The sequence below is a fragment of the Schistocerca americana genome, chromosome 4 (assembly GCF_021461395.2).
Source record: "Schistocerca americana isolate TAMUIC-IGC-003095 chromosome 4, iqSchAmer2.1, whole genome shotgun sequence".
Taxonomy (NCBI): Eukaryota; Metazoa; Arthropoda; class Insecta; order Orthoptera; family Acrididae; genus Schistocerca; species Schistocerca americana.
Genome location: NC_060122.1, coordinates 342,273,459 through 342,297,963, shown reverse-complemented (window position 1 = coordinate 342,297,963; position 24,505 = coordinate 342,273,459). Strand labels below are relative to the sequence as shown.

Here is a 24,505-nt window from a genome sequence, read left to right as displayed (position 1 = left end):
CGGGTCCTACTTCCTGCGCTGGTACTACTTGTCATCTTGTGTCATCATTCGTCACACGTGGGCTCTATGCTCACTATGGTTCTACGTCTAGGCACATGATACACTGTAATACAGAATCAGTAAATGATTTAAAACTGCAACCTTTATTTTGCCTATAAACATTTCTTTTGTTAACAATGAAATAACTATATGCTGAGAACGCCAAGATAGAGCTAAATGGAGACAGATTGTTCACAAACACCCCAGTCGGCTCGCTGGAAGGATATGAAGATGATGATGGTGACGATGACGGTGACGATGATGGTGATGATGATGAGCTTCCTTTCTGTTGGGGTAACCCATTGTTTTAGCCTACCTGATTACAATATTCAGTACTTTACAGTATTGTCAGTGGTGAATTTCTGTAACGTGCCTGTGACTATTCTTCATATTATGATTTAGTCGGTATTCCTTCATTCACGATATTGTAATTTTTATAGTTGTGCAAACTATAGACGATTATTTAATACATAATCGATAAGCGAGTATATATGGGCTGTGACACTGAAGATGCTGTATTCTGCTCCATAAACATCTGTCTACCAAATGATAAGAGGTGGGCACAGTATGTACTCTATTTGCTATTGAGGTTCTTAAAGATGGTTTAAACAAAATAATATTCCACTGGCCTCTATCAAATAGAAACTAATAGGTTACGCTGATTCATCAATTTCCCTCTCTTCGAGACGTGCTGTTACATGACAACCGAAACGGCTTTATAAGGATTTTTTCGTCTAGTTTAAATCTTCATCAAATTTGTACCCAAAGCATCTGAGAGATCCTGTCTGCTCTATTTACTAGCTCGTTTTGCATTAAATTTTTAAGTAACGTTGTATTCTCTTTTGTGCGGGATAGAATACCTTACGTTTTGAAATTTCCTCGCAGATTAAAACTGTGTGCCGGACCGAGACTCGGTCCCGAGTTCGAGTCTCGGTCCGGCACACAGTTTTAATATGCCAGGAAGTTTCATATCAGTGCACACTCCGCTGCAGAGTGAAAATCTCATTCTGGATACCTTACATTTTATCAGATGAGATGGGACCATTTGAAAAAAAAAAAAATAGTTCTTCTAAGCATATTATTTACAATGGCTTCTACTATCTTAGTTTCTTGTGCTCTACTAGTTAGTGAAGATGAGCTTAACTGTTCCTTCGCTCAGTCGACATTTCAGCTAGAAATCTGTAATCAGTTAAATCACTGGTATGAGAGTCTCCTAACAACTGGCTCAGCTAAATATTTGCTTACATGTAATAAAAAGTCGCTGTAACAGAGAAAGAGACCCTCAAGATGCTGAACGAATAATGTGATGCTGATGAGGCTTGCATAACTGGCACGCCAATGATCTAGGGATATACCTTGTAATCGCAATCGAGAAAGGAGGAATCTTGGTCAGGTGTTGAAATAATACTTAAAACATCTATCAGGAAATTTTTATTCAGAACCAACACATTACGTCCATTAATAAGTAGTATCGTATACAAAATACTACGTCAATGTAAGTGAGATGGAAGATAGTTTTATCCACGTTCGTAATCACATGTACCGCATTTTCTCTCAACTGTGCTAGAGGCATGGGACACGTCTAGACGTCGACAATGTAGTGAAAAAGTTAATCTCAGATTTTTTCCGGTAATTGTCACTTCGATTCTTGTGCTCGTACTTTAATTTTGTCTCGTAATTGTCCTTTATGGAAATGAGAGATCACATAAGTTTCGTTGTTCTAAAAGATGTGAAAGTTGTGTAGCCATCTATTTGGAGTTTACATCATCGTCCAATGGATTAGTGTTTTACTGGAAATCTGACAGTAAATAATTTTGATACGTTCAAGGCACTGACTGAAGTAAACGTACCACTGGATGATGAATGAGTTTTTATTTTTGGTGAGTGAAGTAATGTGGTAACGCTTGTTTACAGTATGAAAAAATCAGGTACGTCTGTCCTCGTCACACTGCGTTCTGATTGATCCAGTCGACGAAGTAGGAAACTTCAGTGTAGACTCCCGGTGAGTCTGCAGTGGCACACTCGTAACCATCCCAGGAGGCGATTCCCACCAGCTGCCCGTTCACCAATAGAGGATCTCCTGAATCCAGCTGGAAAAGAAAGAAATATTTTTAGCATTATCCAGATATTACAATGAGGTGACAAACGCCACGAAATAGCGATGTGCACCTGTACAGATGGCGGTAGTATCATCTATACAAGATATAAAAGGACAGTGCTTTGGTGGAGCTGTCATTTGTACTCAGGCGATTCGGCTGAGAAGCTTCCCGATGTGACTATGGCCGCACTACGGGAACTAACATACTTTGAAAGCGGAATAGTAGATTCTGCTAGAAGCTTGGGACATTTCATATCGGAAATAGTTTGGGAAAAAATTATTCCGGGATTCACATTGTCAAAAGTGTTCCGAGAACACCAAATATCATTCACTACCTTTCATGGCGGACAACGAAATGGTCTAAGGTCTTCACTTAACGACCGAGTGCAGCGACATTCACTTAGAGCTGTCAGTGCGAACAGGCAAGCAGCACTGCGTGAAATAACCGCAGAAATCGATGTGGGACGTACGACGAAAATATCCGTTAGGACAGGACGGCGAAATTTGGCACTAATGCGCCATAGCAACAGACGACTGATGCGACTGCCTTTGCTGACAGCATGATATCGCCAACAGAGCATCTCCCGGAAACAGAATCATATCGGTTGGATCTTAGACGACTGGAAAACTTTCATATTAAGTATATGACTATACAAAGAAAACAAGAATATGAGACTACCTTGCAAAGACATTTTTTTCCTATAGTAGCGCACTGACCAAATGCAGGCATATTATTGTGAGTTTGAGTGGTGTATTGCAGTAGCACTGACAGCAGGTGAGTGTGGGGTGTTGCCATTGTAACAAATAAACAAAGCTTACACAAGGTTTCTACGCAAGTTAGCTTGTTGAAACAGCAAACTCAACTGTACTGCACTCGTTGAAGCAGCAAACCCAACGGTCCTGCACAAAGTCGTGATGCAGTGGGCAAGGCAGATTTCCACTCTGACCGTGGCAGTGATGTTTTAGCATATGTAGCTGGTAGTGGCGCACATGCACAACAAGCGCGTCGCTGCAGACTGTAAATACTGGACTTTTGAAACGCAGTTATGCTTTGTCTCGCAGCACTACTAGGCTGACGGAGCTCGGTTGGATGGAGTGAACACATGGACCTGCCAGTAGAAGTCACTGCTTCACGGCCATGGCAGGATACTAGCTCTATGCGCTAAATCCTTCCTGACGTCAGATCAACGATGCAGCAGCCAGGCCAGTTAACTCCAAAAGCACAGCCAACTTCTGCCCAGTGGCAATGGGCTGTCCCCTATGCACACTACCCAACTTCCGCCACTGCAGACAGGCATCTCATTGTGGTGGTCATCCACCACCAAGATGAAGCCAGCCGCCACCAAAGGCCGTACATCATCATCGAGTACATGCTGCAGGCTGGTAAACCATACGTAACATGTTGACAGCGTTTGGTGGGGAGACTGTATGAGCATTGCAGGCGGACAGCCCTGCAGAATTCAGCAGCCACGTGTCACTGATGCAGTGTATTGTACAATTTGTTACAATTGAAGCTACCTTTCTCTGTAGTCTCTTTGTGTCTCACCTCAACTCCACCACCCATTCTCACCATCCCTTCCTGCGCCGAGGAGCGCTGCAGTTTATTGTCAGAATGTGTGGCGTCGTCTTCACTCAACGTGGAGCCTGGACCACGACGTATGGTGTCAGGACAGTGTGTAAGTGATGAACCATTCGATAACGTTTTGGAGGGTGTAACAGATATGGAAGCGAAGAGTAACTGACATCGTAACTTGAAGGTAACCTTGTTTAGGACAGAGGAGTTAACTGACTTATTTGAGCTTAAGAGTAGTTGTAGAGAGCAGAATTTGATATCTATAATCGTAACTCTTTCGGGTCTACTGCCCCTTCCCAAAAGTCAGAGCCCCTGACCTCCTGTACATGACATCTATATCGTCATATTGGAAGGCAGTGCACAGAATCCAGGTGGCTCATAATATAATGTTAAGTCTAACTTCTTGACGAATTTTTGGTGTTGTGGTTTCTTGTGTTATTACGTGTTATGGATAGTAAGAGCGACGCAGTGGCAGAGCCAGAGACGAAAGGTATGTTGGTTCTGGAAGCAGTATGAGTTTGAAAAAGTAATGCAGTTGACAGCGGATAATGCGCAGCTGCATGGACTGTTGCTAGCTAGGGACTAACAGTTAGCATAGCTTCAGGTACCACAGCATGAAGTGGAATTATTTGCTTCCTTTTCTCAGGATGTAAGGTCGTTCTTAGAGAACGTCGGCAGAGGTGGGTGGCTGAACTGACTGTCAGTTGTTACGTGTAGCAAAACTGCGACTAGCAGGAAAAGCGAAAATGTATGTGAGGAGTATTGAGGAATTAAACAATGCAACAAGCTTTGAACAGTTGGATAACGAATTTTTTAAAATGAACAAAAAAAACACAGAATAGTGCAAGGTATTTTTGAGAGCAGTCGAGCACTACTTTGAAGAGGCAAGGGGAAACTGTAGAAGATTTCGCTGACTGGATGAAATGAACACATGTACGAGTCGGGGCAGAGTGAGTCAGCAAACACAGTTTTGATGTAAGAAGCTGAGCAGAGGGCGCTCTATACTTTTATGAAGGGATTTGCCGACGCACATGTCAAGAAGGACGTGTACAAATGCATCAAAGTTTCTGTCGCTTATAATTAGTTAATGTAGGTTTGTCTTTCAGTTGTTTGACCTTTTACTACTACTCATACATCTGTTTGTAAACTGCCTAAGTTACTGTCCATTGTCAAAATGGGGGGGCAGGGAAGTATATTTATTTGTATCATCGATGTAGGAGATAATTGTGCGGCGTTAACAGTGCTGGAGCATATTGGTTGTAAGTGGAGCTACGAACTATCATCATTTCTATTCGAGTTTGACACTTCTAGGAGAATGACACCATACATATCCCAGCAGACTGTCACCATGACTTTGTCAGCAGACGGAGCTGTTGTCATAGCCTGGCAGACTCGTGTTTCTAATGTTCGAATCACTCTTATGTTGCATGCTCTCTGTAAAACATCTCTGAGAACTTAAGCTGCTATTTAGCGGATGTTTAGTGCCACATGATATGGATTTGTGCGACGAAAGGTATAGTAAAAATGCCAAGTCATGTTGTATTGCAGTGCTTCTATTTTCAATTGAAGTAATTGCTGATGCGCCCTTTGAAAGTTGTTCTACGTATTTTGGAGGCAGGAGGATCCTACAGACTACTGTACTAAAACACGTACAAGCCGTCAGTGTTAAATTTAATTTAATACACAGAAAACGATTGCAGCTGATTGAGTTTTATGACTAGCAATGGTGCTTCGTTCAAGTGAAATGCGACTGGAAGGCAGAGGTAAAGGGAATGCTACAAACGTAGGGGAGAAAAGGTTACGACTCACCCCACACTTTCCTTTGCCCTCTTCTCCAGCACAGATGTTGTTCTCCCTTACAAGGTAGACATAGTAGTCGTAGGTCGCCTGGCAGTCCTCGTCTGACCACACGGGGACGTCAACTTTATGCAGGTCACTGACGACGACCGAGGTATACTGAAACAAGGAGTATGTATGCATCACTGAGATCCATCCTCTTCCTTCACTCACCACCATCACCATCATCATCACAATTACCACCACCATCAGCTACACAAATACGACACCATACATGCACCCCTCATAGGTGTCTGCCCAGAGTCAGTTACACTTCTTGCATCTGACTGGAAGACCTACCGTCTGTCAACCAGAAAACTTCATCAATATAAAAGATACAGAGGTGACTAAAAACAGATTTCTCTTCATAAGCATTGAGTAACACAAAAAAAAAAAAAACCTACGAGCTTCCAGCATGCTGGAACAGGTATGGGCCAGCAACTTCTGTTAATCAGTACAACGAGAAACAAGACCAAAGTTGCCATTTTTACTTCTTTATTCATTCGATGACTAGTTTCGGCCCGAGACCCGTTTTCAAATCATCCTACAGGTAGAAACCACATTTACACTCATGTAAACTTTTTTCAAGCACATGCCAAAAATACGAAACATAGTCGAAAATGGTAATTCCAAAGACTTGAAAAACATGTGAAAATGTGCGTCAAACAGCTGCCGACACATCACTGGTAATTCGCAGTCTACTCGTTCCGCTGCCGTAAGGAAACCTTACGCTAACCACACAGTTAACGTGCCTCAGCAGTGCCTCTGCGACGAGCGTACCGTCGTCGCTAGCGGCGCAGTGCCCCAGTGTATCAGACACTGAGAGCAATAGACATTTATTTGACTGGACAGTTCAATAAGCAACAGCTTATGGGTGGCCCTAACGTTTTTCGTGGATTACGAAAGGAGTTCACCTGTGATATACATGCTGTTTTTGGAGGCTGACCTTGGCCTGACCTATATACTGATATTCCTATCAGGATGTAGGAAACCATTTGTATTGATTAAATGTTTTCCAACCGTCAAGAATGTAACAATTAATACAATAACCTTACAAGTCAACAACAAAATTAATACTTTTAAAACCCTTAACAAAAACAATCAAATTCTTAAAATCACTAAACAGTAAAACACAGCAGTGCCACATACGGTGTGTATTACAAATTTGTATGCCATTTTGGCATGAAAAATTGTTAAACGTGAACAAGATTACTATTAAAAGGAATCAAAATAATAGAATATTAAAAAATCTTCGTCACTTCCGAGTCTTTACAACCATAAAAATTTATCCCTAACAAACTTAACAAATTACGTGAAGATAAAACAACTTAAACTAATATGTCCCAAGTAGAAAGAGACATTTAATTACAAAGTTGTCTTTTACAAAGCATCGAAAATGTACTTGCCATTCTGAGGGAAGACCTGGCAAAACCACACTCATACCCGTGTAGTGTGGCAGTGTGGTTGTAGGGGGCAGGGGAGGGGAGAGGTGGAGGAGGATGGAAAGTTGGGAAACGGGGAGGGGGGGGGGGGGAGGGTGCCACATGTAGGTGAAGCAGCAAAAAAAAATGGGGGAGCGGCCAGGTGAGCAACATGACAAAAATGTATATACATTATCAGTAGTAATAGAAGAAAATTACTGAAATTTGACCGAAAACGACTGTTTATCATCGTTTAGGATCAAATGAATAAGAACTATATGCTAACAAAAAGAAATAGAAGAAAATTTTTAAAATAATTCACTGGTGAAGACCACATTGTCAACCAGTAAACCGAGATTCATGATCTGTCATACACATCATATCACATATGTACCGTAAAGGCTCAATGAATACAGGAACCTTGTCATCCAGCCAGAAGCAACCTATAGGCACCACAAACAATAGTGCATTACTTGAACTGTATGTTCTTTTGTAAAAAAGTGAGGGCAGAGTAGCTGAAGGTGATGGAACAAAAAAAAGGTGGCGATGGTCAGGTGGGCAACATGGCAAGAATGTAGATATATTATCAGAAAATTACTGGAATTGGACGAGAGAAATCTGTTCATCATTGTTTATGATCTAAAAAATATGGACTACCATGTTCAACAGAGAAACCAAAATTTACCCAGGAGTAACAGTACAGATAATCTAAGCTAACAAAAAGGAACCCCAGCAATTTTTTAAAATAATTTAGTGGTGAAGACTGTTACAGCGTAAAGTCGGAGCCAGCACACCAGTCGGGAACGACAGAGAAGAGACGGCTATGAGAAGAGGTCAGCCAATCGCAAGCTGACCGACCTTCCTCCAGGACGACAATGCGACAGCAGTGGCCCTTAGGTGAAGAGAACATTACCGCCACGCCCGCAGCGCACTTCGATAGCAGCTTCAACGTCAGTCACTTAGTGAGAGACGCATCGTAGCATTTATAATTAACAATCACAACGTAGCACAGACTCGTGTTTGTCTGTTCTGAAGAAGACTGATTATTTTGTAGGTCGCCCTTAGCTTGCAGCACTTCTATCAAAGTATTTGTATTCACTTGTTGTGATAGAACTCATTAATACGAATTGTTTGGTTGTTTGCCGAACAGAGTATGCAGGATTCCTAGACACAGCAACATGACGACGAAGATGGCCAAATAACATAGCGCCGATGATTAGGAGCAATAACATAACGAAAACCCAGAGCCACCACCTACCACAGATTGTCTCTGTTTTGTTCTGTCGTGGGTTTTTGTGTTTTGCTGGCGCCTCAAATTAACCATGTCATTTCTTTGCAGAGGTGTGTTTACATGTTTTAACAGCACCTCTTATAATGCGTTTTGTGTTCAGTGTTTACAGGTGTGGGCTGCAGAAATTTTCTTTAATTGTGTGCTTATTTTTATTGTTTGCATTGTCTATTTATTGCATTTGCCTATTTCAAAACGAGCAACCCATCTCTCCCATACCCTGCTCAGGCACCTTAGCTGCTACCGATAGATGCAACGCATCTAACGCAGGTGTTTGTGTTTCAGACGCAGCAGACTGCAACCCTTCTAAAACGGTACAACAGTTATTCCCTAACCAAGAGACAAATGCAGCGCGACCAACCGACCAACATGCAACTGTAGTTCCGAACAAGAAGAGGAATGGCTCGTGTGGTTGCAACAGTATGAAAGTGGCATCATTGCTCACAAGGTGTTAGGTACTGTGAAACTACATTACTTTTTGTCAACGGTAGGAAGTGCAGTCTTTCGCCTCAGTCTGAAATTCTTCCCAAACGCCACTCCGAGTGGACTTTCCTATGATCAGGTTGTCAGTTCTCTAACGAACTATTATGACCATCAAGTGAATATGGGGGCAGCTAAGTACAAATTCTGTCATTGCAAGGAAAGATCAGAACAAACTTGTCGCGAGTGAGTAACAGATTTGCAGGGTATGACGAGGAAATACAAATTCAAATGTACTTATGGAACTTTATAGTCAGATGTTATGTTGTATGATGCGAACGTGTACAATGCAACTGATGACAAACTTAGATAGCAGATTTTATAGCAGTCAGATCCATCATTTCATCACGTAGTGCAAATTCTACATCAGTCTGGTTCAGGTGCCATAGCGGCCGATAAGTTTGAGCAGCCATCAATTCGTCGGGTTGAGTTGCCTCTTGCTCACGACCGGCAAAGTAGACAGCAACAGCATGAACACGTCAAGCCATGTAAACAGTTCTCTGAACAGGCGGCTACTTCAGTGAAAAGAGTTAAGTCACGCCCTCGGTGCTACTCACAGTGGAAACGCCGAGATTGCCCTTCAGACAAGCACAGTGTTACCCTTGTGGCAAGAAAGTTTACGTACAATCCGTATGTTTGCAACGCATGAAACATAAGGATTCCGCCCATTCATAAAAAACTAGTCACAAGGCCCATATAATCAATGTAGTGTGTTCAAACCCTGCTACAGGACTAGCAAAACAAGCAAAGAGTTTTTTCAGTGCTACGCCAGTCCAACAAACTTTTTGTTCATTTGTATCTTAGTGGAAAAGTGTGAAATTTCAGTTGGTCACGGGTGCATATGTTACATAGCTCAGTCGTAACGCATATGAACTGTTAGGCTCCCAACACCTGTCTAAAACTAGCGCACACCTGACGGTTTATAATGGACAAGACATTCCCGTTCTGCCACGTATCGTTCGCATACGCTAACTGTGACTTTCAGTGTGCTACAATCACGCGATTCTGAGAACGTATTTAACCTTGATTCCTTTGATCCGCTTACCTGTCAAATTCAGGACAATGTGTTGAGTGACTGCATTCACTGCCAACAACAATGCATCTCGCTAGCTAAAAGAATGTCCTGAACTCTTTTCTGTATGTTTCGGCAAGGCTGAGAATTTTGTTGCACATATTACTCTGAAAGACATTGCTCAAAAGAAATTTTGCCGGTTCAGAACTGTTCCCATTGCCTTACGGAACCAAGTCGCGGCTGAACTTAAAAAATTACAAGATAGCGGAGTTATTGCGCCCATACAAGCTAGTCAATGGGCAAGCCCACTGGTTTTGATCCGAAAACTTCAGGTCACATTCGCCTCTGTGTTGAATTTAAGTCTACAGTCAACTCACAAACAGTGGTTGATACTTATTCATTGCCACTCTCAGAGGATGTCATGGACAGATTAGGCGCTGGTCGCTACTTTTCAAAAATTGATTTGCGCGACGCATATCTTCAAATACCACTAGATGAAGAATCTCAAACCGTGTGTGTTGTGAACCCTCATTTGGGCTTGTGTAAATATTAGCTTTTGCCTTTTGTCAGTGCTTCCGCACCCGCGATTTTCCAACGGTATTTGAAACAGCTGATTCCTCAAGTTCCAAACTGTTCAAACTATTTTGACGATGTTGTGTCGTACACCTGAAGAACACGTTGGAAATTTGCGTGCTTTGTTTCATGTTTCACGTATTATCTGATGCAGGACAAAATTATAGACCGGACAATTTTTTTTTTTTTTTTTTTTTTTTTTTTTTTTTTTTTTTTTTTTACCTGAGCTGCAAGTATCCGTACGTCGTCTTCAGTTACATTTGTTAGCCATACCTGACCTGCCAGTTCCTCGCAATGTCACAGAATTAGAGTCGGTCTTAGGGAAAATGAACTACTATATTCGGTTCATACCGAATGCTGCACAAATCGCAGCTCAATTGCATTGCTTGCGTCGCAAAAACGGCCCCTTTCTTTGGACAGATGAGTCCAAGAAGCTTTTCAAAAACTTAAAGATCCATTGCTCAATGATCGATGCTTGGTTTACTTTGATCCTGACAAAGCAGTCGTGTTGTCAATAGACGCTTATTCTTACGGTCATACAGAATTGATGATAAAGATAGGCTTACTGTTTTCCATTCAAAAGTGTTGACCAAAACTCAGTGTAACTATTCATAAATAGAGAAAGAGGCATTGTCTATTGTGTATGGTGCCACCAAATTCGACAACTATTTGTATGGCAGAAAAGTCTGCTTAGTAACGGATCACAAGCCATTGCAGCCATTGTTTCATCCGAGGGAGCCGGTTCCTGTACGAACTGCCCAAAAATTCCAAAGAAAGGCTTTGTTGTAATACCGTACGAGATTGTGTACCGTCAGACAGCTCAACCTGGTAATGCGGATGTACTTTCACGTCTTCCGATCGACCCTGATACAGACTTTGACGCTTCTGCTGCATCTTGTTGTCGCACCGATGCTCACGATTTTGAATTGCTTCAATCCTTTCCTCTGAACTATAGGAAAACTGCACAGGCTAAGGAAGCTGATTCAGATTTGATCATTTTGCTAAAATACATTCTGACATCTTGGCCTCGCTCATTGCATGGGATACAGTGCTTTGTAGTGCGCCGATACTTTGCACGTCGGCATAGGCTCGCTTATAGCTGGGGGTGATTCTTTTTCAAAATGACTTTGGACAGTCAGGTGTGTTGATGCTCAGAGGTTTGCAAAAAGAAGTGTTGCAGTTACTTCACCAAGGACACTGACGACGCCCGAAACAGTTAGCGTGTCGACACTGTACTTGGCAGGATATGGACACCTAAATAGAACACACAACTTCATAGTGTCACTCATGTGGGGAAAATCAATCCGCCCCGCCACAAAAATTCTCTGCTTGGCCTAAGTCGCAATCACCATGGCAACGTGTGCACAAAGACCTTTTAAGTACATTCGTTGGTTGATTGTAGTAGACTCTTATAGCAAGTTTCCTTTTGCGGTGCCAATGAAGTCGACAACGTCGCGTAGAACAGTTCAGGCATTGTCCTCTATTTTTGGCCTCGAAGGTTTGCCTGAACTCATAGTGTCGGACAACGGCCCTCAGTTCACGTAAAATGAATCTGAAACAATCTGTGAACGCAATGGCATACAGCATCTAACTGGTGCACCGATTCATCCACAGTACAACGTCGAAGCGGAAAGTTTTGTCAGGACCTTCAAGCAGAAGATGGCCAGACATCGCACCGCCCACACCAGGAAAGAAGCATTACAGGTATTTCTTGCTTCCTATAGTTCGCATCCACGAGATGGACTATCGCCGGCGCCATCGGACGCTGCTCCACTTGTTCCACCTCCTCAGCATCCGGCGCCGAAGGAAAGCCGCAAGTACAGTTTCGCCCCGCAAGATATTCTGTTTTTTGGGATTTTTCGAGGCAGCAGACGGTGGACGCGAGGCGATATCCTTCGTCGACTTGGCGCATGCATGTACCTCATTTCAATCCCAGACGGATTGCGGCGCCGACATGACAATCAAATTGGCCACTACTATGTGCACGGTGATCCTTCTGTAAATCTTCCCTCAGATCCTGAGGACAGCGCGGTCGCAGCAGCCGCCAGAGCGTCTCATCACTACACCGAGGGACTACCCAATGGAGACGGAGCCTTCGCCTTCACCGCCTCCTCTCGTTCTACCGAAGGAGTTGGATCCGCCCACCCCGCAACGGCCGACGCCTTCTACATACCAGAGCGGCCAGAGGGAGTGGTACTACTGGAAGTCTGACGTCCCCTGTAGCCGCAGCTACCAGTCCAACAGAGCGTCCACGCTCTTTCCTCGAAACCCCCTCCACGTCTTCGTGCTCCATGTAAAACTGAAGAAACAGCAAAAACGTGGGAATTTAAGGAGATGGGACCTGGATAAACTGACTAAACGAGAGGCTGTACAGAGTTTCAAGGAGAGCATAAGGGAACAATCGACACGAATGGGGGACAGAAATACAGTAGGTAAAAAGACGAGGGCTACTAGAAATCCTTGGTTAACAGAAGAAATATTGAATATAATTGATGAAAGGAGAAAATATAAAAATGCAGTAAATGAAGTAGGCCAAAAGGAATACAAACGTCTAAAGAATGAGATAGACAGGAAGTGCAAAATGCCTAAGCAGGGATGGCTGGAGGACAAATGTAAGGATGTAGAGGCTTGTCTCACTAGGGGTAAGATAGATACTGCCTACAGGAAAATTAAAGAGACCTCTTGAGAAAAGAGAACCACTTGCATGAATATCAGGAGCTCAAATGGAAACCAAGTTCTAAGCAAAGAAGGGGAAGCGGAAAGGTGGAAGGAGTATGTAGAGGGTCTATACAAGGGCGATGTACTTAAGGACAATATTATGGAAACGGAAGAGGATGTAGATGAAGATGAAAAGGGAGATATGATACTGAGCTCTACCATCTGGTGAGCAAGATGTATGAGACAGGCGAAATACTCTCAGACTTCAAGTAGAATACAATAATTCCAATCCCAAAGAAAGCAGGTGTTGACAGATGTGAAAATTACCGAACTATCAGTTTAATAAGTCACGGCTGCAAAATACTAACGCCAATTCTTTCCAGACAAATGGAAAAAGAAGATCAGTTTGGATTCAGTAATAATGTTGGAACACGTGAGGCAATACTGACCCTACGACTTACCTTAAGGCTAGATTAAGGAAAGGCAAACCTACGTTTCTGGCATTTGTAGACTTAGAGAAAGCTTTTGACAATGTTGACTGGAGTACTCTCTCTCAAATTCTTAAGGTGGCAGAGGTAAAATACAGGGAGCGAAAGGCTATTTACAATTTGTACAGAAACCAGATGGCAGTTATAAAAATCGAGGGACATGAAAAGCAAGCAGTGGTTGGGAAGGGAGTGAGACAGGGTTGTAGCCTCTCCCCGATGTTACTCAATCTGTATATTGAACAAGCAGTGAAGGAAACAAAAGAATAATTTGGAGTAGGTATTAAAATCCATGGAGAAGAAATAAAAACTTTAAGGTTCACCGATGACATTGTAATTCTGTCAGAGACAGCAAAGGACTTGGAAGAGCAGTCGAACGGAATGGATAGTGTCTCGAAGGGAGGATATAAGATGAACATCAACAAACGAGGATAATGGAATGCAGTCGGACTAAGTCGGGTGATGCTGAGGGAATTAGATTAGGAAATTAGAAACGTAAAGTAGTAAATGATTTTTGCTATTTGGGGAGCAAAATAACTGATGGTGGTCGAAGTAGAGAGGATATAAAATGTAGACTGGGAATGGCAAGGAAAGCGTTTCTGAAGAAGAAGAAGAGAAATTTGTTAACATCGAGTATAGATTGAAGTGCCAGGAAGTCGTTTCTGAAAGTATTTGTATGGAGTGTAGCCATATATGGAAGTGAAACAGTTTGGACAGTGAGAGAATAGAAGCTTTCGAAATGTGGTGCTACAGAAGAATGCTGAAGATTAGAAGGGTAGATCAGATAACTAATGAGGCGGTATTGAGCAGGATTGGGGGGAAGAGAAGTTTGTGGCACAGCTTGACTAGAAGAAGGGATCGGTTGGTAGGACATGTTCTGAGGCTTCAAAGGATCACCGATTTAGTATTGGAGGGCAGCGTGGAGGGTAAAAATCGTAGAGGGAGACCAAGAGATAAATACACTAAACAGATTCAGAAGGATGTAGGTTGCAGTAGGTACTGGGAGATGAAGAAGCTTGCACAGGATAGAGTAGCATGGTGAGCTGCATCAAACCAGTCTCAGGACTGAAGACCACAACAACGTAGAATGATGGTCCGTTGCTGTACGAGGGAAGGAATGTTACCGCTTTAAGTCAGCGCCAGCACACCAGTCGGGACCGAAAGAGAAGAGACGGCTGTGAGGAGAGGTCAGGCGATGGCACGCTGTCCGACCTCCCTCCAGAACGACAACGAGACAGCAGCGGCCCCTAGGTGAAGAGGACACGGGCACCGAGCCCGATTGGTGGCAGCCCACTTCGATTGGAGGTTCAACGTTATTACTTCCTTAGAGACGCTTCGTGGCCTATTTCGTTAACAATCGCTGCGTAGCACATACTTGTGTGTGTCTATTCTGAAGTAGATTGGTTATTTTGTATGTCGCCCTGTGCTTGCCGGACATCTATCAAAGTTAAGTGTTTTACTGACTTGTAATAAATCTCATGAATGCGAGTAGTTTGGTTGTTTGTCCAGCAAACCGAGTGTGTAAGATTCGTTGACACAACAAAGACCACATTATCAACCAGTAAACCGTGTTTCATAATATGCAGTAATCATCATACCACATATGCAAGGTAAAAGCACAACAAACACAAGAACCTTGTCATCGAACCAGCAGCAGCCTACAATCACTACAGATAATACGGAGTACTGAAATCAAAGGTCGTACTCGTCAGTACATCAGCAATGGAGTATAATAATTACGGAGCGTACGGCATATCAGTGATAATTGCAAGAACTGTAATATATACAGTAAAATATGCAATGTATATTAATGAAACGGGGAAGGGAGGTGAAAAGGTCGAAGGGGCGGAGTGAAGCACGAGTTGCGGCCGTTCTATTCAGATTGATAAAAGAGGTGGGAACCCAACTCAGTACTTGACGATGGACCCAGGGAGCAAAATGTCACTACAACGATATTAGCAAATGAGAAGTGGGAGGGGGGTGGGGAAGGCTATAGGGGGAGAAAATGGGGGAGGGAGGGGTAGAGACAGGGTATATAGGAGTTTGTGGTCTAGATGCTGGCGGAAGTAACGCCGGGGTTACTAATTGTGAAAGAGAGTGTAAACTATACATTATTTCGGAAGAGAGCGACGAGACGACAAAACCGATAATCGATTTCTTCGTTCAGCATTTTAATAGCCTCCTTTATTTTTCTCTTAAAAATCTCAAGTTCATCCAGAATGTCCAACTGCATATCTTTCGATGCATGCTGGAAAACCTTAAGTTATCTATAGTATCTATAGTAAGTTATCTAGTACCAACCTGATGGTCCTCATTCTTTAAATTCTATCCAAGTGCGGCCTATTAGAAGGACCTACATGTTCTTTAAAACGAGTTTGTGCAATATAAAATCATTCACAACACCAGCATTGCAACTCATATACTCCTCATGAATAATATTTACCACTCCCCCAACCACTCCCCACTTACAAATTGTTCTTAACATTCGGATGCCTCTCCCTGTTGGGATGAGATATTCCAGCAACCTTTAGAAGTGAATGCAGGAGGGAAGGTTCAAATGGCTCTGAGCACTATGGGACTTAACGTCTGAGGTCATCAGTCCCCTATAGTTAGAACTACTTAAACCTAACTAACGTATGGACGTCAAACACATCCATGCCCGAGGCAGTATTCGAACCTGCGACCATAGCAGCAGCGCTGTTTGCGCTTCCGGACTGAAGCGCCTAGAACCGCTCAGCCATAGCGTCCGGCCAGGAGGAAAGGGACCGACATAAAAATAGTCGACATATCCATAAAACTCAAGGCCAGCGAAGAGATTTAGGATGACTACACTTTATAATTTGTATACTGTCCTTTCGCCTTTAAAACGTGTAAATAAACTAATTGTTGTGTTAAACTACTATTGTAATGAGTTTGCAGTAGATTTTACTTTCGAATTTGTGCACGTTATTTACATTTTTAAACAAGAAACAATATTCTTTTGTACTAGACAAAGATTTTACTCCTTTTCCTATCAACCATAATTTTGTGACAGGCAAGTGACCCGTCAACGCAGAATAGCCGGCTAATTTACAGGTATATCGACACCCTCGGGTGTTCCGAGACTCGCTCCTTCCTCACATTCGTAACATTAGTGAACTCACATCGACGGCTCCCCAGCCGACCACGGTTGCTATGGTGCCGGCGGCTGTCTGCTGTCCCGGAGCCGGAAGGGAGACCGGCTGTATGGTCGACGAGAAGGTCAGCGGCTGCGTCAACTGCAAGAAATAAGACCACACTGCAAGCTAATAGCCAGCGGGTGAATTACACCGAATGTCAGTAAAAATTATTCTACTTCAGTCTCGTCTAGTACGTGGTGTACACTACTGGCCGTTAAACTTGCTACACCACGAAGATAACGTGCTACAGACGCGAAATTTAACCGACAGGAAGAAGATGCTGTGATATGAAAATGATTAGCTTCTCAGAGCATTCACACAAAGTTGTCGCCGGTGGCGACACCTACTACGTGCTGACATGAGGAAAGTTTCCAACCGATTTCTCATACACAAACAGAAGCTGACCGGCGTTGCCTGGTGAAACGTTGTTGTGATGCCTCGTGTACGGAGGAGAAATGCGTACCATCACGTTCCCGACTTTGAGAAAGGTCGGATTGTAGCTTATCGCGATTGCGGTTTATCGTATCGCGACATTGCTGCTCGCGTTGTTCGAGATCCAGTGACTGTTAGCAGAATATGGAATCGGTGGGTTCGCGAGCGTAATACGGAACGCAGTGCTGGATCCCAACGGACTCGTATCACTAGCAGTCGAGATGACAGGCATCTTATCCGCATGACTGTAACGGATCGTACAGCCATATCTCAATCCCTGAGTCAACAGATGCGGACGTTTGCAAGACAATAACCATCTGCAGGAACAGTTCGACGATGTTTGCAGCAGCTTCGAATATCAGCTCGGATACATTGGCTGCGGTTACCCTTGACGCTGCATCATAGGCAGGAGCGACTGCGATGGTGTACTCAACGACGAACGTGGGTGTACGAATGGCAAAACGACACTTTTTCAGATGAATCCAGGTTCTCTTTACAGCATCATGATGGTCGCATCCATGTTTGGCGACATCGCGGTGAACGCACATTGGAAGTGTGTGTTCGTCATCGCCATACTGGCGTATTAGCCGGCGTGATGGTATGGGGTGCCATATGTTACCCGTCTCGGTTATCTCTTCTTCGCATTGACTGCACTTTGAACAGTGGGCGTTACATTTCAGATGTGTTACGACCCGTGGCTCTACCCTTCATTCGATCCCTGCGAAACCCTACATTTCAGCAGAATAATACACGACTGCATGTTGTAGGTCCTGTACGGGCCTTTCTCGATTCAGAAAATGTTCGACTGCTGCCCTGGCCAGCACATTCTCCAGATCTCTCACCAATTTAAAACGTCTGGTCAATGGTGGCCGAGCAACTGGCTCGTCACAATACGCCAGTCACTACTCTTGATAAACTGTGGTATCGTGTTGAAGCTGCAGGAGCAGCTGTACCCGTACACGCCATCCAAGCTCTGTTTGACTCAATGCCCAGGCGTATCAAGACCGTTATTACGGCCAGAGATGGTTGTTCTTGGTACTGATTTCTCAGGATGTATGCACACCAATTGCGTGAAAATGTAATCACGTGTCAGTTCTAGTATAATATATTTGTCCAATGAATACCCGTTTATCATCTGCATTGCTTTTTCGTGTAGCAATTTTAATGGCCAGTAGTGTTAAAAGAGACAGCCAGTTTCAACTAAAATGGATGTTTATGTAGTCGGTGAATGGTTTCGGGCTACGCCCATCCTCAGTAAATAGCAGAAGGGAAACTCTGCACTAATATGAGTGAAACATACGTCGCTCTAACTCCTGCGAGAGTTATCCAGTATTGAAGAGCTCTGTTCTATTGTGTTGCCTTCATTTTTGTCCTGAAATTCTGTCTTCTTATTTCCGAGGATTAGTCGAAAACGAAGGAACTAACACCAAAATGCATTAAATACATTGTTTTCTCTTACTAATTATGCAACTTTAAAGCATTTTGTAATTTTATTTTGTGAACTTAGATATGAAATCTTTTTGTACCTTCTGATCTGTCAACAATATTATCATCAAACGTCACCGCCGTCTGAAAAAGACTTCCCTGTCTCGCCGTTCTGTCAATTGCAAACGAAATGATTGTCATGATTCTTGACCATGGGACTGACATTTTTACTATGTGTGTGTGTGTGTGTGTGCGTGCTCGTGCTCCTGTGTTTGTGTGTGTGTGCGTGTGAGAGTTTGTGCGTGTGTGCGTGCGTATTAGGGTCTATCAGTGGGTGGCATCATTACGCTCATTATCATTCGATTGACTTGTTTCTCTTTTCAGCTACATTCTGGGGAAATGTTTAAATTAGATTCAGGTTGCATTTTCTCTTTCTCACCTTAATGGCTCACAATAAATATACAGAGGCGGATGTGACACTTCACACTGTAAGTAGGCTGTTTAGGTTTATATGTTGGTAACACAACGTAGAACTCTGTATGAAAATCACTAACTGCCGTCTGTCACTGGTTAGCATTGCTGGAATATTCGTTATTGTAGTGTTGGGCAGTTGGCTGTTAACAGTGCGTAGCGTTGCGCAGTTGGCGGTGAGCCGCCGGCAGTGGTGGATGTGGGGAGATAGATGGCAGAATTTTGAGAGCGGACGATCTGGACTTGTTTTCATCAGAATGGGTAAATTTGTAATACTGTATATCATGAACTGATATAAATATGATGACTTTTGAACATTATTAAGGTAAATACGTTGTTTGTTCTCTATCAAACTCTTACCTTTGCTAACTATGCCTATCAGTAGTTAGGGCCTTCAGTAGTTAGAATCTTTTATTTAGCTGACAGTATTGGCGCTCGCTGTATTGCAGTAGTTCGAGTAACGAATATTTTTGTGAGGTAAGTGATTCATGAAAGGTATACGTTATTGTTAGTCAGGGCCATTCTTTTGTAGCGCTAAAAAATATATTGTGTGTCAGTTTACAGTTGATCAGAAAAAGTAAAGAGAGAAATGTCTGAGTACGTTGAGTTTTGTTCAGCTGTTTGAAAATCAAATAACGTTTACTAGCACACTCTTTCTTAATTTTTCTAAGGGGATGTTTCAAAACAAAAAATTTATTTTAGAATGTCCCTTAGTAGAAGTACCCTCAAAATATGAAAATTCATTGTTTTAACGACATTGCTTTAATAGAAGCTGTTGTGTACAACTTTTACTGTCAAAAATGCCGTGAGAATGTTCGCTTATTTGACACATATTGTTAACATGGGTATAGGAATATAGTATATGAGTCTGTGTTGATATGGGGTCCTAAAACACCAGAAGGCAGTACCATATTGCAGACTGATTGAGGAATGTGAATGATAAATAAGATACGCGAACTTTTTATCACTACTTTTAAGGGAAAATCAGTCCGTCATCTCTGATAGTACAATATTCGACGTTCACTCCATTGTATAAAGATTATTCCGTTACGTTTAAGACCGTAAGTCCTGTAGATTGAACGCCGTCACCCCGACCTGTGTTTGAAACTGGTGGGAATGGAAGACAGTAAAACTATAAACGACTATAATTTTGTCTAATTAATACGACGGTCGTCCAGTAACTAATGCAACACATTTTAATCTGGAAGGAGGTTGGTTTTATTCAGGGTTCCTACACGCCATACTTTTTCCCTCTCTTTTGGCTACTAAGTAATATTTCTCAATATAACCTCCGTTCAGTGCGACGCCTTACACCACCTTGCTGGGAAGGCCTGTATGCTGGCATGGTACCACTCCAATGCTGCATCAGTAACGTCCCCGTCATCCACCTACAGCTTCTCGTGGAGTCCATGCTTCATTGGGCCAAACAGATGGAAGTCGGGAGGTGTGAGATCCAGCTTGTGTGGATACTAGGGGGCACACCTCTCTGAGCACAACAACTGGTTGTCGAGTGTGTCAGTACTACCAACAGAGACGTCCAGCTATGCGGCAAGGCGTCTGACTGAGATCCGTCCGTCTCTTCCAATAACAGTGTCCGCACGTTTCTACATTGCAGAAAACATGGCTGTGTGCTGGCGGTCGGCACCTGGGAGATCGGACAGGTTTGCGTGACTTCGTCGCAATGATGACATACGTCCTGCCCAACGGCTCACTGTGCTTTTGTTGATGACAGATCTTCGTAGACCCTCTGCATGCGCCTACGAATACCTGCAACACTCTGGTGTTCCCCCAAAAGAAACTCGATGACAATTCTTAGCGTGAAACTCCGTTACAGGCGCTATTTTGAAGGGTATACATAGAGCCACCAGTTCCCGAACTTCATGAAGCCATAGGGGCTGAAGCGGGAATACTTCACGATGTCCCACAACAAACTCCATATTTATCAGCCGAATCTGGCATACAAAATGTTGCATTGCTTACTGTGCGTCCCTCGTAGATATTAAGTAAAATTCAAGTTGTGAATAAAATCTGTACATTACACGTTAACAATAGCATAAAGTCATTTGTTACTGGTAACTATGAAGTTAGCAATAGTTTAGCTGGAATGTCTCTCTCTCAAGCATTTCTCTATTTGAGCAACTGCTTTGGATAGTGAATTGATTTGAACTAAATGTAAATGCTGCAGTGTCATCAACAAAACTAAGATGTGTTTCTTAAAGCATTCTCGGCGAACTATTTGGAGAAATTGTTCTTGGATGAAACGTCGGATGCCATTGTGAAATCCTCGTAATATTGCATCGGCGCAACTGATTTACCTCTTTAGGCTCGACGAATCAACTTCTGGGCTATGACTGCAACCTACTGTTTATGGCAGACTATATGGAACAAGCGGAGGCCTAAAGGCGCCAAAGTCGTTGGTCTGTGGCAGGAAATTATGGGTCGGTAGCGGGTGGAACTACTGTGCCACTTACAAGACAATGAACCGTGGACGAGCTCTCACGCGGATATAAACACGCAAGAACAATATCTCCGCTGCAGAGAGGTCAGTGCTTCGATCCCTACTAGAGGACACTGATATCGTGTGCTAAGGCTCCCATAACCAAAATACATCTCATGAGAATCACCAATGTCGTGGTCAAGAAACCACGTGCAATGGCAACCGCCCCTGCCAAGTTACAAATATTTCCTAAAATTCATAAGGACAGCGTGCCACTTTCTCCTTCATTGTTGGGGTGCCATCATACATCTTGAAAAAACATCTGGCACAGCCACTGAGTCCTTTAGTAGGAAAATGTGAGTAGCAAAATGTGAGCACCATGTACGTATTTCAGAGGAATTCTTCCATGGGTCAATAACTTCTGACTCACACCATCAAGGATCCACGCAAGTTTCGATGTGGTCTTACTTCGCACTTTAATACTATTGCAGCAATCGTAGTTCATTGGTAAGAAACTACAAGAGAAATCAGTACATTTGTTTAGGCTCTTGTTCACATGGATGTACACTCCTGGAAATTGAAATAAGAACACCGTGAATTCATTGTCCCAGGAAGGGGAAACTTTATTGACACATTCCTGGGGTGAGATACATCACATGATCACACTGACAGAACCACAGGCACATAGACACAGGCAACAGAGCATGCACAATGTCGGCACTAGTACAGTGTATATCCACCTTTCGCAGCAATGCAGGCTGCTATTCTCCCATGGAGACGATCGTAGAGATGCTGGATGTAGTCCTGTGGAACGGCTTGCCATGCCATTTCCACCTGGCGCCTCAGTTGGACCAGCGTTCGTGCTGGACGTGCAGACCGCGTGAGACGACGCTTCATCCAGTCCCAAACATGCTCAATGGGGGACAGATCCGGAGATCTTGCTGGCCACAGTAGTTGACTTACACCTTCTAGAGCACGTTGGGTGGCACGGGATACATGCGGACGTGCATTGTCCTGTTGGAACAGCAAGTTCCCTTGCCGGTCTAGGAATGGTAGAACGATGGGTTCGATGACGGTTTGGATGTACCGTGCACTATTCAGTGTCCCCTCGACGATCACCAGTGGTGTACGGCCAGTGTAGGAGATCGCTCCCCACACCATGATGCCGGGTGTTGGCCCTGTGTGCCTCGGTCGTATGCAGTCCTGATTGTGGCGCTCACCTGCACGGCGCCAAACACGCATACGACCATCATTGGCATCAAGGCAGAAGCGACTCTCATCGCTGAAGACGACACGTCTCCATTCGTCCCTCCATTCACGCCTGTCGCGACACCACTGGAGGCGGGCTGCACGATGTTGGGGCGTGAGCGGAAGACGGCCTAACGGTGTGCGGGACCGTAGCCCAGCTTCATGGAGACGGTTGCGAATGGTCCTCGCCGATACCCCAGGAGCAACAGTGTCCCTAATTTGCTGGGAAGTGGCGGTGCGGTCCCCTACGGCACTGCGTAGGATTCTACGGTCTTGGCGTGCATCCGTGCGTCGCTGCGGTCCGGTCCCAGGTCGACGGGCACGTGCACCTTCCGCCGACCACTGGCGACAACATCGATGTACTGTGGAGACCTCACGCCCCACGTGTTGAGCAATTCGGCGGTACGTCCACCCGGCCTCCCGCATGCCCACTATACGCCCTCGCTCAAAGTCCGTCAACTGCACATACGGTTCACGTCCACGCTGTCGCGGCATGCTACCAGTGTTAAAGACTGCGATGGAGCTCCGTATGCCACGGCAAACTGGCTGACACTGACGGCGGCGGTGCACAAATGCTGCGCAGCTAGCACCATTCGACGGCCAACACCGCGGTTCCTGGTGTGTCCGCTGTGCCGTGCGTGTGATCATTGCTTGTACAGCCCTCTTGCAGTGTCCGGAGCAAGTATGCTGGGTGTGACACACCGGTGTCAATGTGTTCTTTTTTCCATTTCCAGGAGTGTATTTTCTATGGGGTTACCAATACTTTTAACAAAATGATGACGTCGCAATCGGTAGTCGCCTTTCCATACAAAGAAATTTAAAGACAAAAATTCCGTCCGTCTACGAAACTTCAGGTTCGTGTAGGCTCGGTTAAGGACAGTATTGGCTTGAGAAAGCTTCGTCTTTCGCTATAGAATAGCAGAATGACTATAAAACATACTTTACGCAAATGGTTAAAAACCGACGTTTGCTTGTGCTACGTAATTAACCAACTAGAAATACGTGCTTGCTCAACGTGAGTGTTACTCCAACTACTATTCTACAAAATTTTCCCAGTCAGTCTTGGCTTGCTGTTACAGCAAACAGTTTAAAAGTGTTTCATAACAAAAACAGTCTATGTTGCAAAATTCTTAAATAATTCGGAAGAGTGACTGTTTTTGTTCGGAAATATTCTACAAAACTGCAAAAACCAACTGCTGCTTTATGATCCTGTTGCTTGTTGTAGCCAAAAGATAGCAGCATTAATACTTTGATTTACCAGCCACATTCGGTGTGAAGCACGGTGGATTCTAAAACTAATTATATTGCTCATTTAAATTGTTCTGTAAGGATAGTCAAGTGTTGCAATGTTATTTCCACATCTAAAATACGCAAATAGGACTGTCATATCAATCTGAAGAAATATTATACATTGACGGAAAAAAATTGCAACACCAAGGATCGTGCGATATAAACGAATGTTGGTAGGCGTGATTTTACATCTGAAAGATGATGTCTATTCAAATTGCGAATCAGTCGCATAAGAGTGGCGCTAGAAGTGCCACTATGAGGGTGTAAATAACATTTCCTTCTAGTACACTCTATAACGTTACCTTTGAGATAGGATGAGTTGATGTAAATCAAGAACCCATTTAATGCGACAAAAACGCCATTATTTACATGTCACTTAATTTGAACGAGGTCGGTTAGTAGGGCTGCAAGAAGTTGGATGTTCTTTCTGCGATACTGCTAAAAGACGTAGCAGGAATGTAGCCACGTACATGATTGCTGGAAACAGTGGTCACGAGAGTGCACGGTCGCAAGAAGAGCGGGCTCCGGATGGCTAGACTGAGAGGGATGACCATCATATTTAGAGTATCGCATCTGCAGCA

General features: G+C 43.6%; 1 protein-coding gene across 1 annotated transcript in view; it reads right to left on the bottom strand.

Annotated features, from left to right (window-relative positions):
• Positions 1-1,938: 1,938 nt before the first annotated feature.
• The window catches only part of LOC124613220 (trypsin-2-like), a 104,886-nt gene continuing 82,319 nt past the window's right edge, over positions 1,939-24,505 (bottom strand). The window contains exons 5-7 of the mRNA XM_047141893.1: positions 16,607-16,720; positions 5,520-5,666; positions 1,939-2,129 (exon numbers count right to left, since the gene is read on the bottom strand). Of these exons, the coding sequence (XP_046997849.1) occupies positions 1,983-2,129; positions 5,520-5,666; positions 16,607-16,720 (408 nt within the window). The 3' untranslated portion in view covers positions 1,939-1,982. The remainder of the gene's footprint in view (positions 2,130-5,519; positions 5,667-16,606; positions 16,721-24,505) is intronic.